Source organism: Haliotis rufescens, unplaced genomic scaffold, assembly GCF_023055435.1.
Source record: "Haliotis rufescens isolate VD_foot unplaced genomic scaffold, xgHalRufe1.0.p SCAF_22, whole genome shotgun sequence".
NCBI classification, from domain to species: Eukaryota; Metazoa; Mollusca; class Gastropoda; order Lepetellida; family Haliotidae; genus Haliotis; species Haliotis rufescens.
Genome location: NW_025963913.1, coordinates 6,542,672 through 6,564,738, shown reverse-complemented (window position 1 = coordinate 6,564,738; position 22,067 = coordinate 6,542,672). Strand labels below are relative to the sequence as shown.

Below are 22,067 nucleotides of genomic sequence, written 5' to 3'. Positions count from 1 at the left end.
TTCAATTGCTTGTATATCTAGTCTATGGGTATTGTACATGGGAGTCCTATGGTTGAGTATAGCTGACACACTGGTGTTGCCTGCTGCAGAGCCTACTCAAGAGTGCTGGAGCCATGGGCAAGACAACAGTGTTCCTCATCACGGACACACAGATTAAAGAGGAGTCATTCCTCGAGGACATCGACAACCTCCTCAACACAGGAGAAGTGCCCAACCTCTTCCCCACAGACGAGAAGGCAGAGATCATGGAGGTACTCATGCTGGTATTTGTATCTTTGTTTGATCATTGAGGTACTCATGTTGGTATTTGTATCTCTGTTTGATCATGGAGGTACTCATGTTAGTATTTGTATCTCTGTTTGATCATGGAGGTACTCATGCTGGTATTTGTATCTTTGTTTGATCATGGAGGTACCCATGTTGGTATTTGTAACTTTGTGTGATCATGGAGATACTCATGTTGGTATTTGTATCTTTGTTTGATCATGGAGGTACCCATGTTGGTATTTGCATCTTTGTTTGATCATGGAGATACTCATGCTGGTATTAGTATCTTTGATCATGGAGGTACTCATGCTGGTATTTGTATCTCTGTTTGATAATGGAGGTACTCATGTTGGTATTTGTATCTTGTTTGATCATGGAGGTACTCATGTTGGTATTTGTATCTGTTTGATCATGGAGGTACTCATGCTGGTATTTGTATCTTTGTTTGATCATGGAGGTACCCATGTTGGTATTTGTATCTTGTTTGATCATGGAGGTACTCATGTTGGTATTTGTATCTGTTTGATCATGGAGGTACTCATGCTGGTATTTGTTTCTTTGTTTGATTATGGAGGCACTCATGTTGGTATTTGTATCTTTGTTTGATCATGGAGGTACCCATGCTGGTTTTTGTATCTTTGTTTGGACAACTGACTGTTGACTCATGATGGGTAGGATGGACCCGTTTGTTCTGTACCCATATAATGTACTTCCTCTTATTTGTTGGTGACATTCTCTTTGTCTATAGGTTGTACGTCCGTTTGCTCAAGCCGGAGACAAGAACGCAGACTTCAGCCCCCTTGCCTTGTTTGCCTTCTTTGTGAACCGCTGTAAGGAGAACCTCCACATCATGATTGCCTTCAGCCCCATTGGCGACGCCTTCCGGAACAGACTGAGGCAGTTCCCCTCCCTCATCAACTGCTGCACGATAGACTGGTTCCAGGTGAGTAGAGCCTGACATGTGTTACCTGGGTGCTGTGGTACAAAGCTATTTTACCACTAAGGTGATCGTAACTCCCACATAGACTTACGACAGTATTAGCACTAAGATTGTTTTGTAAAATGGCACTGAGCTCACTGAAAGAGATTTGGACCCTTCTGTTTTAATTGATATTGATATTTTAAGAATACTGTTTCCATCCATATATTATGAAACAATATCAAAGTATTTAGCACTATTAATGTCCTCAAGACTAAATTGGTCCAAGGCTTGTAACACCTTAGCGCTACAGGCATCTAAGGCAATGTTTCCTGTTTATAAAGTATTCAAGGAAAACAAATTTATCTCATTTTCAACTGCAAATTCGATATTTGATGGTAAACTTCTACCCATTTTGTTGTACGGCTCAGAAATATGGGGCATTAAATATTTTGAATCCATTGAGAAAGTTCACACTTTGTATTTTAAACACTTTTTATGCATTGGTAAATATGCTTCAAATAAGGCAGTACTAGGTGAAACTGGTCACTGTAGTATATATCTTCATAGCCAGCTGTGTGTTGTTAAATATTGAATGTAGTTTATACAGATGGTGTTGAATGTAGGTTGTACAGATGGTGTTGAATGTAGGTTATACAGATGGTGTTGAATTGAGGTTGTTCAGATAGTGTTGAATGTAGGTTGTACAGATGGTGTTGAATGTAGGTCGTACAGATGGTGTTGAATGTATGTTGTACAGATGGTGTTGAATGTAGGTTGTACAGATGGTGTTGAGTGTAGGTTATACAGATGGTGTTGAATGTAGGTTGTATATATGGTGTTGAATGTAGGTTGTACAGATGGTGTTAAATGTAGGTTGTACATATATTGTTGAATGTTGGTTGTATAGATGGTGTTGAATGTAGGTTATACAGATAGTGTTGAATTGAGGTTGTACAGATAGTGTTGAATGTAGGTTGTACAGATGGTGTAGAATGTAGGTTGTACAGATGGTATTGAATGTAGGTTGTACAGATGGTGTTGAATGTAGGTTGTACAGATGGTGTTGAATGTAGGTAATACAGATGGTGTTGAATGTAGGTTGTATAGATGGTGTTGAATGTAGGTTATACAGATGGTGTTAAATGTAGGTTGTATAGATGGTGTTGAATGTAGGTTGTACAGATATTGTTGAATGTTGGTTGTATAGATGGTGTTGAATGTAGGTTATACAAATGGTGTTGAATTGAGGTTGTACAGATAGTGTTAAATGTAGGTTGTACAGATATTGTTGAATGTAGGTTGTATAGATGGTGTTGAATGTAGGTTATACAGATGGTGTTGAATTGAGGTTGTACAAATAGTGTTGAATGTAGGTTGTATAAATAGTGTTGAATGTAGGTTGTATAGATGGTGTTGAATGAAGGTTATACAGATGGTGTTGAATGTAGGTTGTATAGATGGTGTTGAATGTAGGTTGTGCAGATGGTGTTGAATGTAGGTTGTACAGATGGTGTTGAATGTAGGTTGTATAGATGGTGTTGAATTGAGGTTGTACAGATATTGTTGAATGTAGGTTGTATAGATGGTGTTGAATGTAGGTTATACAGATGGTGTTGAATGTAGGTTGTACAGATGGTGTTGAATGTAGGTTGTATAGATGGTGTTGAATGTAGGTTATATAGATGGTGTTGATATGAGGTTGTACAGATGGTGTTGAATGAAGGTTGTATAGATGGTGTTGAATGTAGGTTATACAGATGGTGTTGAATTGTGGTTGTACAAATAGTGTTGAATTGAGGTTGTATAGATGGTGTTGTATGTAGGTTATACAGATGGTGTTGAATGTAGGTTGTACAGATGGTGTTGAATGTAGGTTGTACAGATGGTGTTGAATGTAGGTAGTACAGCTGGTGTTGAATGTAGGTTATACAGATGGTGTTGAATGGAGGTTGTACAGATGGTGTTGAATGTAGTGTATACAGATGGTGTTGAATTGATTTTGTACAGATGGTGTTGAATGTAGGTTGTACAGATGGTGTTGAATGTAGGTTGTATAGATGGTGTTGAATGTAGGTTATACAGATGGTGTTGAATGTAGGTTGTATGGTGTTGACAAGTTCTTGTGTGTTGTAGCCTTGGCCAGAGGATGCCCTGGAGAGAGTGGCCAACAAGTTCCTGGAAGATGCTGAGATTGAGGACCAACAGAAATCTGACTCTGTCTTCATCTGCAAGTACTTTCACCAGAGTGTGCGGGAGCTCTCAGACAAGTGAGTCAAGGGGGAATGTTCCTGTTACAGTTTACAATATCTTATTGTTTGACATGTTATTTGAATAAAATTGTCTATTTCTAAGGATTTAGGAAATATGGATGTAACATATATTGTGCACACACTGGGCGTTTTATCTCCAGATTCCTGGATGAGCAGGGTCGACACAACTACGTGACCCCGACTTCCTACCTGGAGCTCATCTACTCCTTCAAGTTGCTGCTGGGCAAGAAGCAGGATGAGACGATGAAGGCCAAGAAGAGATATGTTGTTGGTCTAGAGAAGCTAGCCTTTGCAGCATCACAGGTTAGTTAACGCTCTATCCTCTGATCCAAAGTCTCCAAAATAATATGAAACTTCAAGAATGTAGAAAGTAAGCAAATCCATGTAATCTGGGTACATGTTCAAATAATTACTCATGTCACATTGTATATGTAATCACCTTACGCTAGCAGTGGTTACTAGTGACCTATTCTTCTCAGGAATTTATGGGTCTTATGAATTGATTCCATACCTTTCCATTCATTTCCAGTTAGGACTTTGTTAGTAAGAGCAATGTGCAATATGTAATGCAGGATAAGTATATAAAATAAACAATACTCTGATTTTGAAATAACTATAGAAACACACAAATCAACATAATACACAACTCACTCATGATGGGACTTTTATAAAAAGACCACTGACACTAGGGCTGGGACTATTCACCGATACATCGATGTATCACGATACATTACATTTCGATACGACTATCGATTCGTGGGTCTATGTATCAATACAAAACGATACACAGCTGATATACTACGAGTAACAAAACGTATTTGCCGCTGTTTACATCGTCCGGTTTGTTCCAATGCAGTCAGTAAAGAAAATCAAGCGATGATACAAATAAAGACGTTCTTAACAAATCTTTAAATATATTATACAAAGTAATAAAAAAAATCAACAAAAATATATCTAAAAGTATTCAAACTTACATCTAAGTTATTATTTCCATCTTTTCATGCGATCACGTGTAATGCAGGTCAAATGACATATCGGCTTTCGATGCCTTGAATTCTCGGCTCGGACACGATGTTTAATGCAAAAATATATGCATGAAAAATCTTTGTCACAGCCTAGCACGATACATTCACGAAGTTCCATATTTTTAATATATATCGTGATTTCCTGCTTAAAACGTTCAGAATAACACGATTTAACAAAACATCTTTCGCCAACTTCTGAAATTTATCAAACATGAGCTTGGTATCACAGCTGTAATTTGATTGGCTGGCTTAGGTCACGTGCTCAAAATTGACCAATCACGAAACTTGTAGCAGATTTCGGCAAGAAACCAATTTTAATCCAATGAAATCGCTTGTCATAACTACGACAAAAAAACAGGCGATGTTACGAGCGTGTTGATGAAAGAATAAGCTTTCTAGCGATGTGTCATATGCCATTCTTCGAGGAACATGTTATTCATATGAAGCCTCGAAAACGGGGGTATTTCTTCATGTTTTAGCAGACAGCCGCTGTTATCGGAAAATGGGTGATGACAGAAACTATTTATAATTCTTTTAAAAATGATTTTCCAATTACGTAAACAATGAAAATAAAATAGAAATAGGTAAGTGGATTTTATGAAATATTATATTTTCCGAAAATCGTCAAGTTTTCGCTTCCTTCGTCCTTAATCTGGATGTTAACAACATGTTAGCTTACATTTTTTATTTACAACGAACTTAAGTTGCAAATGCATTATTTTAAATAATGTGAAAACATAACTTTCATATTTAGAAACCATAGGATCAGACCTTTCAAATGGTGTATAACATGTAGTAGCAAATATATTTTACAAGCAGATAAATGTTGGCTTCATCTATCACACAAGAGTCTCTGGGAACTCGGTGTCCCAGCAGTAAACACTTCTGGTTGACTGGTGTTGAAAGAGTTAAGGGAGTACTGTGAACTGTGATATTAGTGTGTCTGTAATCTAGGCAACAGTATCAGGTTTAGGTTACATTACAGCATAAAACTGAGCATATTTCAGTTTGTTTGAGATCTGTAGCTAGCTACAACTTCCATTGTTTGAAATAGTTAATGTTCAGACATCAGTTAAACATGTCTGACTTTGTGATTTATTAATTAGTGTGATGTTGATTATTCAAGTTCAGAGTTTCAGACAATTTGCCTTTCATTGATCATTGTGAGAAAATCACAAACCAGTGGTTGTTTTTACCAAATAGTTCTGCAGTTCAGATGACATTTAGAATGCATTTTTATTGCAGAAAATCAAGGTATTTAGTCAGGCTCCTTAACTCAGGTGTTTTGAGTCTTGCTATTGAGTGACATGTGCTGTGTTTGACACATGTTCTGAAGGAAAATATGAGTTATTTGATGAGAACTATTTTACATTAAACTTTCATCATCTTCCACAGCTTGTGACGTTATTTTTTGTATGGTATCGTACGTATCGTATCGTGACCCCACTATCGTGATACGTATCGTATCGTGACCTTGTGTATCGTCCCAGCCCTAACTGACACTGCTTTAACAGAGCACTATACTGCGCTATGTATTGGCTTCTCCTCCAGGTGGCTACTATGCAGAAGGAGCTGGAGGAACTGCAGCCGCAGCTGGTGAAGAGCTCCGAGGAGAATGAGAAAATGATTGTAGTCATTGAGAAGGAGTCAAAGGAGGTAGAGGTGACAAGTCAGAAGGTGAAGGCTGACGAGGCAGTAGCCAATGAGCAGGCGGCATCAGCCCAGGCCCTGAAGGATGAATGTGAAGCTGACCTGGCGGAGGCTCTTCCCGCCCTGGAGGCTGCCCTGGCTGCCCTCGATACACTAAAGGTCAGTATGTAAGATTGGATGGCTACACCAATTTGCCAGCCGAGTGCTGGGAAGTTTTACACTTTGTATTTCAATACAATTTTCAAATATGTTTCAATATTTCTAATTTCAGTCATCTGAAATTACGATTGTAAAGTCCATGAAAAACCCTCCTAATGGAGTGAAGGTTGTGATGGCTGCTGTGTGTATCATGAAAGACATCAAGGCAGACAAGATCAATGACCCTGACAAGCCAGGACAGAAGGTAATGCATCACATGCTGCAGACTAAGAAACAGTCATATTTTGTCATGTTCAGATTACAATGTAAGCATATGTGAATGTTTCTTCTTAGCCATCCTATCCATTTGATCGACTTGACATGTTACCTGTCATTGTATCTGTCACAGATCCTTGACTACTGGGGACCTTCCAAAAAGTTGCTGAATGACATGAACTTCCTCAACATGCTCAAAGTGTATGACAAGGACAACATTGCTGTGAGTGTCTTTTATTATCAAAATGTTAATTGAAAATTGAATTATACCATTGTAACCTCTGTTTATTGACAAACGTTATTGCCATGGACTTATGTCCAGACACAAAGTTAAAAAGACTAAAAATGACTAATGCCTCATGCTGATTTATTCCAGTTATACTTGTAGGGTGTCACTGACAATTTACTCATTGTCTACATTTTCTGCCACACAGCCACACATAATGCAAAAGATCAGAAAGGAGTACATAGGTAACCCTGAGTTTGACCCAGCCAAAGTAGCCAACGCTTCATCTGCTGCAGAAGGTCTGTGTAAGTGGATCCTGGCCATGGAGATCTATGACAGAGTTGCCAAAGTTGTTGCACCAAAAAAAGCCAAGCTGGCAGAAGCTGAAGATGAACTGAAAAAAACCATGGCATTGTTGAATGAGAAGAGGGCAGAACTTGCTGCTGTGGAGAAACGTCTGGCCGACCTGAAGTCCACATTCCAGGAAATGACAGAGAAGAAGGAGAGACTGTCTACCCAGGTCGACCTGTGCGGTAAGAAGTTAGTGAGGGCTGAGAAGCTGATCGGAGGACTCGGTGGTGAAAAGGATCGGTGGACAGTGGCTGCCAATAACCTGCAACAGATCTACAACAACCTACTGGGCGATGTTCTCATTTCTGCTGGAGTCATTGCCTACCTCGGTCCATTCACATCTGCATTTAGAGAGTCCTCCACAACTAACTGGGTCAAAATATGTACTGTGAGTATTGGTGGTTTCATTTCTCGAGTCATTTTTCATAGATATGATAGTTACTTCAGGACATACACATTGTCAGATTTCAATTGAGTTGATTAAAAGTAAAAGAAATAGAAAAAAATTATTGCCATTTTATTTTTAAAGATATTTTGGTGACACAAATAATTTCCACATTTTGTTTCATCAGTGTGATGTGAACAGGACATGTCTAGTCCAAAGTATCACTGACTCATTGTTACTAGTGTTTTATTTAATCCAATGCGTGTTTAATTTGTGAAATTGTTCTGGTGTTCACAGGAGAAGAAGATTCCATGTTCTGCAGATTTCTCCCTTAGCAAGACACTTGGGGAGCCCATCAAGATCCAAGCCTGGAACATTGCCGGCCTGCCTAAAGATAGCTTCTCGATAGATAATGGTGTCATTGTGGCCAACTCCAGGAGATGGTGAGTTGAAATTTTAACTCTAATGTCGCATCAGCCAGTAATAAAATTGACTGTTTCCCTATTTATTTGGCCAATAGCCCAGCCTAATCAGTTCTCTATTGAGTATCGAAGTGTAGCTGATAGCCTATTTGTTACAGAATAACATCTCTGGGACTAGGTCTGGGACGAGTCCAAATTCATTACCCGGGTACCCAACCGCCCTATTAGCTGACCCTACCAGGGTTCCAACTGTAGGTCTCAAGTTGGGTACAAAATGTACGATTGAGATTTTGTTTTACATGAGCCCTGGCAAAAACTAATTAGATACATGCATAAAACAATCTGATCATGCATCACTGAAGTTGACAGAAGCTTTATCTTTACTCAAACATATATAAGTCAGAATGAATGCATGCATAGTCAGAAAGAAATGCGAACATTTAGTGACTTGTTTGTGTATCCAGGGAGTTTGATTGTTATTGTCGTTCAACAATATATCACATGACTAACCACAAGTCCAGGTAGTCCTGTGGGTACCTGGGTCCTCTTCAGGAGCCACCCGACCCGAGTACCTGAGTTAACCGTCCCATCCCTACATAAACCTATTTCTGTCTAGACAACTGTAAAGACTATGAAACAAATGCTGTACTTCAATCTATAATCTCAAATGTTTAATCATCCTAATGTTGAAAACATTCAATTGTATGACTATTTGAACTCTAGTTGTGTTGCATCATGAAACATGAACAACATAATACTAGTAATGGCACTGAATATATAGCTCTTATAATATTCTTCCATTTGTTTTGGTAGTTCTCATGTTCTTTGCTGAATACATTTGTTCAAATTTGTAAACAAGGACTGTAGGTACATTCATATCTACTGTATGTAGAGTGTATTGAGAACTGTTGTTATACCCTTCCATCTGTTTTACTCCTCGCACCTTACCCCATGTGGTTAGAATGAATGGAGCCCAGTCTTGGTGTACCATAAGAATGCTGGAAGAGGATGTAAACTGACTCACTCACCTCTTTATGGCAGGCCTCTGATGATTGACCCTCAGGGTCAGGCCAACAAGTGGGTGAAGAACTCCGAGAAGGACAGCAACCTATCTGTCATCAAGCTGAGTGACGGAGACTATATGCGGACACTGGAGAACTGCATCTCCTTTGGGAACCCCCTGCTGCTGGAGAATGTTGCAGAGGAGCTGGATCCCTCCCTGGAGCCCCTGCTGCTGAAACAGACATTCAAACAAGGTCAGTTCATGATGCTGTGTCTCACCTTCTTTTCATTTTTTGTAGGGGTAAATAAAGTTATATAATTGATACAAACTGAAAATGATATATGCAGGCTATGTAAGTTTCATAGATGATTTATACAATTTAAATATGCAAGTAAAGATTTAGGGTTGGAATCTTGTTCCCTTACAGTGAAACCTTGTAAAATAGTTGCACATACTTTGGGACATCAAATGTATGATGAGTTATGGAAGGTTTTGAGAGGGTGCTCATGGGGAATAACTGGATATACAATGTCAGGAAGTAAATGGCATTCCAATGCATGTCAGATAGTGAGGAATAATCAGAGACTCCATCTCCTGGTAGATGGTCTCTGCAATAATGAAGGATTCTGCAGTGCCATGAAGTTGCACTTTCTTTAGTTATATCCGCATGTCAGTATTTGAGGTTTCACTATATAATATCAAGGGATGATTTTGTTATTTAATCATTAATGTATATGTGTCTTTTATTTTTTCTGAAACCAGTGTCGGGTATGAAGTTATCAGATTATATTCTCCAATTTATGAGCTTATTTCTTTCTGTGAACTTCTCTCCTGAACTCTTACTTTTGATTTGGTAAACCATAGTAGACGATGCTGGTAAGACCTTTAGCTGCAGCTCACCACATGTCTATATCTTGTACTTCACCCTGTATTCCACTCACAGACTGCTATATATACAGTATACATAGATAGATGTCAGTATATACTCAGCTGACAATTAGGGCTTCTTTTAATTCAAGGCTTCTCTCCATTTAACAAAGATCTGTCTGTGTTTTGGGTAGTCTAATCTATGGAGGCGGTCGGGTAGCCTAGTGGTTAAAGCGTTCGCTCGTCACGCCCAAGACCCGGGTTCGAATCCCGACATGGGTACAATGTGTGAAGCCGATTTCTGGTGTCCCCCGCCGTGATATATATATGCTTGAATATTGCTAAAAGCGGCGTCAAACCATACTCACTCACTCTCTCACTCTAATCTGTGAATATTCTTGGGAGAATATATAGAGAATCTCACCCGAGTGTCTTTTGATATCAAATATATCAACACGAGTTAATAAAAGTTAAAAATTTCCGAGGCTTGCTACTTTTATCCACGAGTGTTGATATATTTGATATAAAAAGACACGAGGGTGAGATTTTATTTATTATCCAACATCATTCTTTCAACTTTTTCAATTTGTAGACAGTAATTAGCAGTGTCTTCAGTGTAAAAAGTACTGCAAACAGCTTCAGTAGCAGAGTCATAAGTGATGTCATTTGATTGTGACGTCATGGTAACCAGTGATGTCACAATGGTCTGCAAAGCATTGTGATGTAATTTCATTGCAGCGATATCTACAGTGTAGATATCGCTTGATCTCATCCAAGAGATATCTCCTATGGGAGCCAGTTTTGGATGATAAATAGTATCCAGAACTCATGTCATACATACCTGTAGAGGGCGGTCGGGTAGCCTAGTGGTTAAAGCGTTCGCTCGTCACGCAGAAGACCCGGGTTCGATTCCCGACATGGGTACAATGTGTGAAGCCCATTTCTGGTGTCGCCCGCCGTGATATTGCTGGAATATTGCTAAAAGCGGCGTAAAACCATACTCACTCACTCACTCACTCACATACCTGTAGGTGTGGATTGGGTTGGAACCTGACTGGTGTGTCATCACCATGTCTGGGTTATTATCCATGCTCTCTGTTTGATGTGCTGTCATCCCACTGTGATATAGCTGTAATATTGCTGACTTTTCAGTATAAAATCTAGTATAATAATTAATATTAATACTTGTTGTATAAACTGGTAGGTATTCAGTTCATTTTGTATAAAGTCTATTCACTTGATGGAGACGTGTAGATCATATATAGAGATATTTTGAAGTATCCGTAGTAGGACACATTTTCATCTTTCATAGATCCGCCTGAGCGGCCAAACAAGATTAAATTGCTTCGTTTGATAACTGTAATGAAACTGAAAGGTATGGATGATTGTCACTTTACATGCTAATGCACTGTTCCACTTGTAACAGAGGCGGATCCAGAATTTTGAAAAGGGGGTTCACACAATACCAAAGTCATGAAATGAACATAAACATTTATATCTGAGTGACAAAAAGGGAGTTTACACAAGTCAAAAGTAGGGTTGCGCACACTCCTCTGGATCCGTCAGTGCTTGTATAAGATCAGCATACTGCTCTAGACAGCACCCTGCCATACAGGTTCCTGTGGTGTTAGCCAGCATGGGGATGTGCTATATCTGGTGTAAGTGAGTAGGCAGAGGTCTGAGGTATATGTGTTTAATGTTAGCCAGCATGGGGATGTGCTGTATCTGGTGTAAGTGTGTAGGCAGAGGTCTGAGGTATATGTGTGTAATGTTAGCCAGCATGGGGATGTGCTATATCTGGTGTAAGTGTGTAGGCAGAGGTCTGAGGTATATGTGTGTAATGTTAGCCAGCATGGGGATGTGCTATATCTGGTGTAAGTGTGTAGGCAGAGGTCTGAGGTATATGTGTGTAATGTTAGCCAGCATGGGGATGTGCTATATCTGGTGTAAGTGTGTAGGCAGAGGTCTGAGGTATATGTGTGTAATGTTAGCCAGCATGGGGATGTGCTGTATCTGGTGTAAGTGTGTAGGCAGAGGTCTGAGGTATATGTGTGTAATGTTAGCCAGCATGGGGATGTGCTATATCTGGTGTAAGTGTGTAGGCAGAGGTCTGAGGTATATGTGTGTAATGTTAGCCAGCATGGGGATGTGCTATATCTGGTGTAAGTGAGTAGGCAGAGGTCTGAGGTATATGTGTGTAATGTTAGCCAGCATGGGGATGTGCTATATCTGGTGTAAGTGAGTAGGCAGAGGTCTGAGGTATATGTGTGTAATGTTAGCCAGCATGGGGATGTGCTATATCTGGTGTAAGTGAGTAGGCAGAGGTCTGAGGTATATGTGTGTAATGTTAGCCAGTATGGGGATGTGCTGTATCTGGTGTAAGTGTGTAGGCAGAGGTCTGAGGTATATGTGTGTAATGTTAGCCAGCATGGGGATGTGCTATATCTGGTGTAAGTGTGTAGGCAGAGGTCTGAGGTATATGTGTGTAATGTTAGCCAGCATGGGGATGTGCTGTATCTGGTGTAAGTGTGTAGGCAGAGGTCTGAGGTATATGTGTGTAATGTTAGCCAGCATGAAGACAGGTAGGCACATGTACTGTATTACTAGACAGTCATCAGGGCTGCAAAACATGCTTGGTAATACAGTAGTCAGCATGGGACTTAGAGATAGTCAGCTCCATGTGCGGTACAGTAGATTACTTTGTCAGAATTATCTAACATAACAGTCTTTTCTTAGTTTTATGTTTATATATTGTGAAATTTTGTGTTTTAAGGAAAGGATGAGTTATTATAAGGAGCATCTTTGGCAAACTGGAAAGGCCACTAGAACTATAAAAAAAAAATTTTTTAAATTATTGTGAAAATCGCCTCAACATGAACCAGTCTTTTGACCATGCTGATTTTTAAAGAAATGTAGGTACAAAATGTGGTGCGAATCTTGGGTTACAAATTTGCTTAGATCTGATTTGTTGAGTTCAAAATTTGCAAGATACAGAAAAGATTAATTGTCTCACTCTGTCATGTTCAGTCAGTGTATGTCTGGTGACATTCCTGATGGTTCTTTTACTTTTCCAGTGTACCAAAAAGGGCTTTTATCATACCTCATCCTCATCCTAAAATCCATATTTTGTATTTGTGCATTATGAGTATGATATTCAATAAATATATATAGCCAGAACATTCAATCAGTATTGACCAGTGTGTAGTTCATATTCCACTTTGTTTAATGTTTACATCAACCATACCATTCAGTGTGTAACCTTGCTGTACATGTCTGCTGTATGTGTCTGTCCCTCGCCATCTACTCTGTCCTCCCACTGCGTTGGCTTCAACACCGACATGTGGAGGCTGTGTCCTGTGTATGTTAACTGTGCATGGCCATCTACTCTGTCCTCCCACTGTGTTGGCTTCAACACCGACATGTGGAGGCTGTGTCCTGTGTATGTTAACTGTGGCCATCTACTCTGTCCTCCCACTGCGTTGGCTTCAACACCGACATGTGGAGGCTGTGTCCTGTGTATGTAACTGTGGCCATCTACTCTGTCCTCCCACTGTGTTATTGGCTTCAACACCGACATGTGGAGGCTGTGTCCTGTGTATGTAACTGTGGCCATCTACTCTGTCCTCCCACTGCGTTGGCTTCAACACCGACATGTGGAGGCTGTGTCCTGTGTATGTTAACTGTGGCCATCTACTCTGTCCTCCCACTGCGTTGGCTTCAACACCGACATGTGGAGGCTGTGTCCTGTGTATGTTAACTGTGGCCATCTACTCTGTCCTCCCACTGTGTTATTGGCTTCAACACCGACATGTGGAGGCTGTGTCCTGTGTATGTAACTGTGGCCATCTACTCTGTCCTCCCACTGCGTTGGCTTCAACACCGACATGTGGAGGCTGTGTCCTGTGTATGTTAACTGTGCATGGCCATCTACTCTGTCCTCCCACTGCGTTGGCTTCAACACCGACATGTGGAGGCTGTGTCCTGTGTATGTTAACTGTGCATGGCCATCTACTCTGTCCTCCCACTGCGTTGGCTTCAACACCGACATGTGGAGGCTGTGTCCTGTGTATGTTAACTGTGCATGGCCATCTACTCTGTACTCCCACTGCGTTGGCTTCAACACTGACATGTGGAGGCTGTGTCCTGTGTATGTTAACTGTGGCCATCTACTCTGTCCTCCCACTGTGTTATTGGCTTCAACACCGACATGTGGAGGCTGTGTCCTGTGTATGTAACTGTGGCCATCTACTCTGTCCTCCCACTGCGTTGGCTTCAACACCGACATGTGGAGGCTGTGTCCTGTGTATGTTAACTGTGCATGGCCATCTACTCTGTCCTCCCACTGCGTTGGCTTCAACACCGACATGTGGAGGCTGTGTCCTGTGTATGTTAACTGTGGCCATCTACTCTGTCCTCCCACTGCGTTGGCTTCAACACTGACATGTGGAGGCTGTGTCCTGTGTATGTTAACTGTGCATGGCCATCTACTCTGTCCTCCCACTGCGTTGGCTTCAACACCGACATGTGGAGGCTGTGTCCTGTGTATGTTAACTGTGGCCATCTACTCTGTCCTCCCACTGTGTTATTGGCTTCAACACCGACATGTGGAGGCTGTGTCCTGTGTATGTTAACTGTGGCCATCTACTCTGTCCTCCCACTGCGTTGGCTTCAACACCGACATGTGGAGGCTGTGTCCTGTGTATGTTAACTGTGGCCATCTACTCTGTCCTCCCACTGCGTTGGCTTCAACACTGACATGTGGAGGCTGTGTCCTGTGTATGTTAACTGTGCATGGCCATCTACTCTGTCCTCCCACTGTGTTGGCTTCAACACCGACATGTGGAGGCTGTGTCCTGTGTATGTTAACTGTGGCCATCTACTCTGTCCTCCCACTGTGTTGGCTTCAACACTGACATGTGGAGGCTGTGTCCTGTGTATGTTAACTGTGGCCATCTACTCTGTCCTCCCACTGCGTTGGCTTCAACACCGACATGTGGAGGCTGTGTCCTGTGTATGTTAACTGTGGCCATCTACTCTGTCCTCCCACTGTGTTGGCTTCAACACTGACATGTGGAGGCTGTGTCCTGTGTATGTTAACTGTGGCCATCTACTCTGTCCTCCCACTGCGTTGGCTTCAACACTGACATGTGGAGGTTGTGTCCTGTGTATGTTAACTGTGCATGGCCATCTACTCTGTCCTCCCACTGCGTTGGCTTCAACACCGACATGTGGAGGCTGTGTCCTGTGTATGTTAACTGTGCATGGCCATCTACTCTGTCCTCCCACTGCGTTGGCTTCAACACCGACATGTGGAGGCTGTGTCCTGTGTATGTTAACTGTGCATGGCCATCTACTCTGTCCTCCCACTGCGTTGGCTTCAACACCGACATGTGGAGGCTGTGTCCTGTGTATGTTAACTGTGCATGGCCATCTACTCTGTCCTCCCACTGCGTTGGCTTCAACACTGACATGTGGAGGCTGTGTCCTGTGTATGTTAACTGTGGCCATCTACTCTGTCCTCCCACTGTGTTGGCTTCAACACTGACATGTGGAGGCTGTGTCCTGTGTATGTTAACTGTGGCCATCTACTCTGTCCTCCCACTGCGTTGGCTTCAACACTGACATGTGGAGGCTGTGTCCTGTGTATGTTAACTGTGGCCATCTACTCTGTCCTCCCACTGTGTTGGCTTCAACACCGACATGTGGAGGCTGTGTCCTGTGTATGTTAACTGTGCATGGCCATCTACTCTGTCCTCCCACTGCGTTGGCTTCAACACTGACATGTGGAGGCTGTGTCCTGTGTATGTTAACTGTGGCCATCTACTCTGTCCTCCCACTGCGTTGGCTTCAACACCGACATGTGGAGGCTGTGTCCTGTGTATGTAACTGTGGCCATCTACTCTGTCCTCCCACTGCGTTGGCTTCAACACCGACATGTGGAGGCTGTGTCCTGTGTATGTTAACTGTGGCCATCTACTCTGTCCTCCCACTGCGTTGGCTTCAACACCGACATGTGGAGGCTGTGTCCTGTGTATGTTAACTGTGGCCATCTACATGAGCAGTGATGAAAGTTTCTCATTTCTGATGCATTCGTGTCTGAAAGTGACAGAAATATCTGTCATGTGCGATTGATGTTAAGTCATTGTATATGAATGAAAAATAAAAACATGTACCTTTCACATGTATATATCAGTATGTATGACACTGAATGCTTATGTCGTGGAAATTACACATGAATGTCACAGGTCTTGAAATTTAGAGTGGGAAGCTATATGTATATCATAAAGATTCTCTTGACATAACAAGTGTCCAAATGTGGTCAGTCATTGATTGTTATTATTTGTTTTTAAGATTATGGATAATAATAATATTAATAATGGTAATGCATAAAGGCATCATGTGACCACAAGTCATTTAAGAGATCAGATGAAAATGTTCATAGACCAAAGTCAACTGAGCTGGTCTGGAATACCCACAGTGAAAAGTCTGAGTCACCTCTATTTATGTGTTTTAATGTTGATGTGTGTATCTGTGTTGTCAGCTACTTTGTTGGAATTTTCTTTTTGTACCATTAATTCATAATGATTGGATGAAAATCTGTGATGTTGGCCTAGAGTTGGGGCGTTTGGCAAAGTCAGTGTAATCTTGGCTCGCATTTTTATCAATGTTGCCAATGTGACAGAGAAACGTGACAAAATTGAAAGAAATTCATATTTTTTTTTGTTATTTTCTACTTATTTCACAAGGCCGTAGAATGACTGAACATGTTAGTATCTTTGATGGGGCGCCACCTGGAGAAGAGTCAGGTAGTAGAGCCTGCTATTGTCCGACGTCACACACTGTGTTCCACCGAGGTGCCTCGTGTTGCTGTCAGCTGTGTTCCAGCAGCAGATCATTGCTCTGGCCTCGTCTGTCCTGGAGCTGCTGTATTTGTTGCTGCTTGTGTCAGCTTGTATAATGATTCAGAAACAAACCCAGCTCAACCGTATTTCACATTGTGGAACACCAGCACTGCAGTGAAGATGGTTGGCACTGAATTCCAAGTGCTTTTGACAAGCCTTGCAGAGAAATGAAGGCTTCTTAGAACATCCTCCATAATCTAAACCTTCATTTCCTTGCGCCATGCTAACATCACAAGACTGGCTTCATATACACGATACCGTTATCACTCCCTGCGCGATGCAAGCTGCACACACTGCTGTTGTTGCTGATTCAGATATTGCAGTTTACCTTGAGATGCTGGCAAGATAGTCATGAATCAGATGTTTGCTTTGATAGTGTTATGTATGTGTAGGTCTAGATAGGATGATCTGTGTTGTATGTGGGATTTGTCCATCCTGAACCAACCTCCACCCCTGCTGTAATGTTGCTGTGTAAATATCTGACTGTTGTCCTTGTTTGTCCTGTGATGTCTCCTAACACCCCCCCCCCCCCCCCCCCCAATCTCGACCCCATGTCCACCCCCCTGTCCCCACCCATCTCCTCCAACATCTCCACCAGCATCTCCACCTGCATATCTACCCCCATCTCCTCCCCCATCTCCACCCCCATGTCCTCCCCCTTCTCCACCCCCATCTCCACTCCCATGTCCTCCCCCCATCTCCACCCCAATCTCCAACCCTATCTCCACCCCATCTCCACCCCATCTCCTCCCCCATCTCCTCCCCATGTCCACCCCCATGCCCTCCCCCATGTCCTCCCCCATGCCCTCCCCCATGTCCTCCCCTATATCCACCCCATCTCTACCCCCATGCCCTCCCCCATCACCACCCCCATCACCACCCCCATCTCCAACCCCATCTCCTCCCCCATCTCCTCCCCATGTCCACCCCCATGCCCTCCCCCATGTCCTCCCCTATATCCACCCCATCTCTACCCCCATGCCCTCCCCCATCACCACCCCCATCACCACCCCCATCTCCAACCCCATCTCCTCCCCCATCTCCTCCCCATGTCCACCCCCATGCCCTCCCCCATGTCCTCCCCTATATCCACCCCATCTCTACCCCCATCTCCAACCCAATCTCCTCCCCATGTCAACCCCCATGCCCTCCCCCATCACCACCCCATCTCCAACCCAATCTCCTCCCCATGTCAACCCCCATGCCCTCCCCCATCTCTGCCCCATCTCCTCCCCATGTCCACCCCCATATCCACCCCATGTCCACCCCCATCTCTACCCCCATCTCCAACCCCATCTCGACCCCATGTCCATCCCCATGTCCTCCCCCATCACCACCCCCATCTCCAACCCCATCTCCACCCCCATCTCTACTCCTGCCTTCCCCCATCTCCAACCCCATCTCCGCCCCATCTCTACCCTATGTCCACCCCATATCTACCCCCATGCCTTCCCCCATCTCCGCTCCATCTCCACCTCATCTGCCCTCCATCTCCCCTCCAATATCTATCCCCATCTCCATCCCCATCTCCACCCCTGTTTCAACCTCAACCCAATCTGCCACCCACCTGCCCCTCCACCCCCTCCAGTATTTTGTCTACCCCATCTACCCTCAATCTCCACCCCAATCTGTCTCTCCTTCCCCCCAACTCCCCCCCCCCCCCCCCCCCCCAACCTCTCCCCCCCCACACACCTCCACCCCAAACACCTCCACCCCCCAATCTCCAACCCCAACACTCGACATCAAGTTGCTGTGTGTGTATGATTATCAGACTGTTGTCCATGTTAATCCTGTGACGGCTGTCACCTTAACCTAACTCCACATCAATCTCCAGCCCCACTCTTGCCATCATGTTGCTGTGTGTGTGTGCATATGACTGTTGTCCATGTTATTACTGACGTAAGTGAGATCGGTCCCCTGGTTGTGACCGGGCCGTCACATGGCTCCGTGTTTTCCTCTCTCAGCTGGTTCATCCCTCACAGCCAGCTGGCACTTCCACACCTTCATGTCTTGAAATGTCTCATCAGATTCTTTCCTTCTTTTTCATATCAGTAACCTCATTTGGTGTTTTCTAAAATCCAGATTACTGAGAATCAATGAGAGCTTATAGTTAAACTGTGTTGACCTGTGTGTAATGCTCTGTGTAACAAAGAACTATGTGTATTATATGTTCTCCTTTATTATTTAGCCTATGATTACTGACTCTGAACTAAGTATTTATTTTACATTTGAAACACTTGTTAAATCTAAAACAGATTTGAAATCAGAGTAAATAAAGCATAAAAAAGGTGAAATTAGCTGGTGAGTAAGACTTTTGTTTTGTTTATTAGCTGGCGTTGACATGATCCGACTCGGAGACAATGTGATTGAGTACAGCCAGGACTTCCGCTTCTACATCACCACCAAGCTCCGCAACCCGCACTACCTGCCTGAGATTTCCACCAAGGTGTCACTGCTCAACTTCATGATCACCCCAGAGGGTCTGGAGGACCAGCTGCTGGGAATAGTGGTGGCCAAGGAGAGGTGAGTGGACTGGTCAGTTGGCCAGAGAGTGCTACGTACCCCATGGCAATAGTCACTTACATACATGGTGTAGTCCTTGCCATCATTATCATGGGTCTCAGTATCTGTAACATGACGTTCATTGAAGAGTTAAGCCTAAGGTATGTAGGATATATGCATCATGAAAAGAAGAATATCTCGATGTGTCTGGCATCTCCATGTGTCTGACAAGAGGTTCCATGTGTCGGACAAGATAGTCTCCATGTGTCTGGCAATAGAGTCTCCATGTGTCTGAAAACAGTCTCCATGTGTCTGACAAGAGAGTATGTTGTGTGTTACAGGCCTGAGCTGGAGGAGGAGAGACAGGCTCTGATTGTGACAAGTGCAGCCAACAGGAAGCAGCTGAAGGAGATTGAGGACAAGATCCTGCACACTCTGTCAGCCTCTGAGGGCAACATTCTAGAGGACGAAAGTGCCATCCAGATCCTCGACTCCTCCAAAATACTCTCTGATGAAATCTCCAAGAAACAGAAGGTAATCTCTGCTCTGATATATATAAATGAGACAAGTATTTCTCAGTATTTGGAATTGTTGTTGTACATTAATTCACTTTGTTTTAGCTACTGACAAATACTACTTATAAATTCATATTTTCAATTTACATCATGCAATTGTTCTGGTAAACAAACTGAAATGTTCTATTAATATAATTATATAAACTAAGGTTAAGCTCAGTCTGATAGGGTTTAACATATTATTTCATGAATGCTAGTTAGGAGATAAACATACTAAGTTAGGTTACCTGTAGATTTTAGGTATTGAAAGCATATAGCACAGCAACTTGGTAAGCCAACATGAGGTGGGCACCCTTAAAGAAAACTAAGCAAGCCTTGCAAAGCATTTGTTCTACACCGCACGTCACCATTATGACGTCATATCGCTCATTGTGAGACAAAAAGATATGACGTCACAGTTGTATATAAAAAAGCACCAAATTCCAAACTCTCTGTTGTCCCCAAAACTGAAGATACATTCTTTGTAGACTTCTATCATGTTTTGTGCCCGGAAATGTATTGCCACACATTATTTGAATATTGGTGTAACCGCAACTTTGCATTTTGTAACCTACAATTTTACATATAATTATTTAAATATGCCTACCAACAATGACTGAAAAAAAGTACTATTCTATGAATATTGGCATCAGTGATGCTGCCATCAAATTAGCTATTTAAGAGGAATTTAAACTGAAGGGAAGACTCTCATTTTGTTTGGACAAAGGAATTCCACCTTCATGGGCTATATGCAGTTGTAATTTCCTTTATCAGATCGCAGAGGAGACGGAGAAGAAGATTGAGAGTTCTCGTATGGGGTACCGACCAATAGCTAAACATTCCTCCATCTTGTTCTTCTCCATCGCTGACCTGCCCAACATAGACCCTATGTACCAGTACTCCCTCATCTGGTTCGTCAACCTCTTCGTCATGTCCATACAGGACAGGTGAGATATTTTAAGCCATCCAGCTGTTGGAAAACAGTAGAAGGGCTGGTTAACTGTTTTACTAAGGTCACTTGTGGAATGGTGAAAACAAATAAAATTCTTAGAATTTTCCATGTTTTTATTATTTGTTCACTAAATTTAAAATATTTTATTTCAAACAAGCATGTATAATGATGTCAATAATCCAAAGCCTCAGCATAATTAGTATAGATTTGTTAATTATTTTTGAAGATGAGGTTTTGACATAATTCTGAATTCTAAAATATCATCTGTAGTTTGTAAGGATTTGCATGTTTTAATAAGCTTTGTTTTTGCAGTAATAAGTCTAAGATCTTGGAGAAGCGTCTTCGCTACCTGAAAGACTATTTTTCCTATCAGTTGTATGACAATGTCTCTCGGTCCATATTTGCCAAGCACAAGTTGGTGTTTGCGTTTCTCCTGTGTGCCAAACAATTGCTGTAAGTACTAAGTGGCATTGCAGCATTAGCAGCGGCTAGGCATGACCATCTTTCACAGCTGTGGCTGCTCCACCATCCCTCACTCTCCATCAGGTGACTAGCACAGAATGCGACATGCAATCACTTTTGTGGATGGCAGCTTTTCTGATCAGTAACTACACTTGAATCCGGGCATATTCTAACTCCTTTTGAACAGGTGGTAATATTTTTGTACTGTCGTTATCATAATTATTTCAATGTTGTTCAGTTGATGCTACTGAACAAAATTATCGACTTAATTAAGGTCTACTTTTTCTCATCCAGACATATTACTTCTGCACTGGCCTTTTAATGTCTCTGGATTGTGAGTCTGCCTCAAATCTTGTGTAGTTACAGAAAACTTGTAATCCTTGAAGTTATTGTGGTTTTGCAGTGTTCACTGCCAATTACGTTTCAAATGTAAACTTGTACCCTGAGACTGTTCCAATCAGCCTGCTGGTGTCTAGGAAAGAGGAATTGCGACATCTGATGGATGTGAGACGGTGGTGCGCAGCCCACTGTCATCTCTGCCATCTATCATCTCCACGTACTCGTCTCGTCTGTTTCAGCAACAAATCCAAGATCCTGGAAAAAAGATTGCGCTACCTGTCGGACCACTTCACCTATAACCTCTATTGCAATGTCTGTAGATCTCTATTTGAAAAAGACAAGCTGCTCTTCTCTTTCCTTCTCTGCTCAAATATACTGCTGTAAGTATGCAGCAATGTGTCTCACCTACTGACATTGACAAGAGGGACAGTCACATAGATTTGCAGGAAAATGAAAAAAAAAATATTATAATTTGTATCTGCAGAAATGCAATCTAAATAGTACAGGAATAGAAATGATTTGTTTGTTGTTTTGCACTGCACTCAGCAATATTC

The 22,067-nt window shown here is 42.3% G+C and overlaps 1 protein-coding gene across 3 annotated transcripts in view; it reads left to right on the top strand.

Annotated features, from left to right (window-relative positions):
* LOC124118200 (dynein axonemal heavy chain 12-like) overlaps positions 1-22,067 on the top strand; it is a 111,812-nt gene that overhangs the window by 67,788 nt on the left and 21,957 nt on the right. Inside the window, exons 44-58 of one of the 3 annotated variants that reach the window (XM_046480317.2) lie at positions 90-251; positions 1,016-1,210; positions 3,323-3,456; positions 3,600-3,762; positions 6,036-6,293; positions 6,406-6,537; positions 6,682-6,771; positions 6,983-7,513; positions 7,808-7,953; positions 8,974-9,188; positions 9,698-9,703; positions 19,035-19,227; positions 19,548-19,740; positions 20,535-20,707; positions 21,025-21,165. In XM_046480317.2, coding sequence (XP_046336273.1) covers positions 90-251; positions 1,016-1,210; positions 3,323-3,456; positions 3,600-3,762; positions 6,036-6,293; positions 6,406-6,537; positions 6,682-6,771; positions 6,983-7,513; positions 7,808-7,953; positions 8,974-9,188; positions 9,698-9,703; positions 19,035-19,227; positions 19,548-19,740; positions 20,535-20,707; positions 21,025-21,165 — 2,732 coding nt within the window. Of the gene's footprint in view, positions 1-89; positions 252-1,015; positions 1,211-3,322; positions 3,457-3,599; positions 3,763-6,035; positions 6,294-6,405; positions 6,538-6,681; positions 6,772-6,982; positions 7,514-7,807; positions 7,954-8,973; positions 9,189-9,697; positions 9,704-19,034; positions 19,228-19,547; positions 19,741-20,534; positions 20,708-21,024; positions 21,166-21,752; positions 21,894-22,067 lie in introns of all 3 variants that reach the window. The other 2 variants (XM_046480319.2, XM_046480320.2) reach the window with 2 other exon arrangements.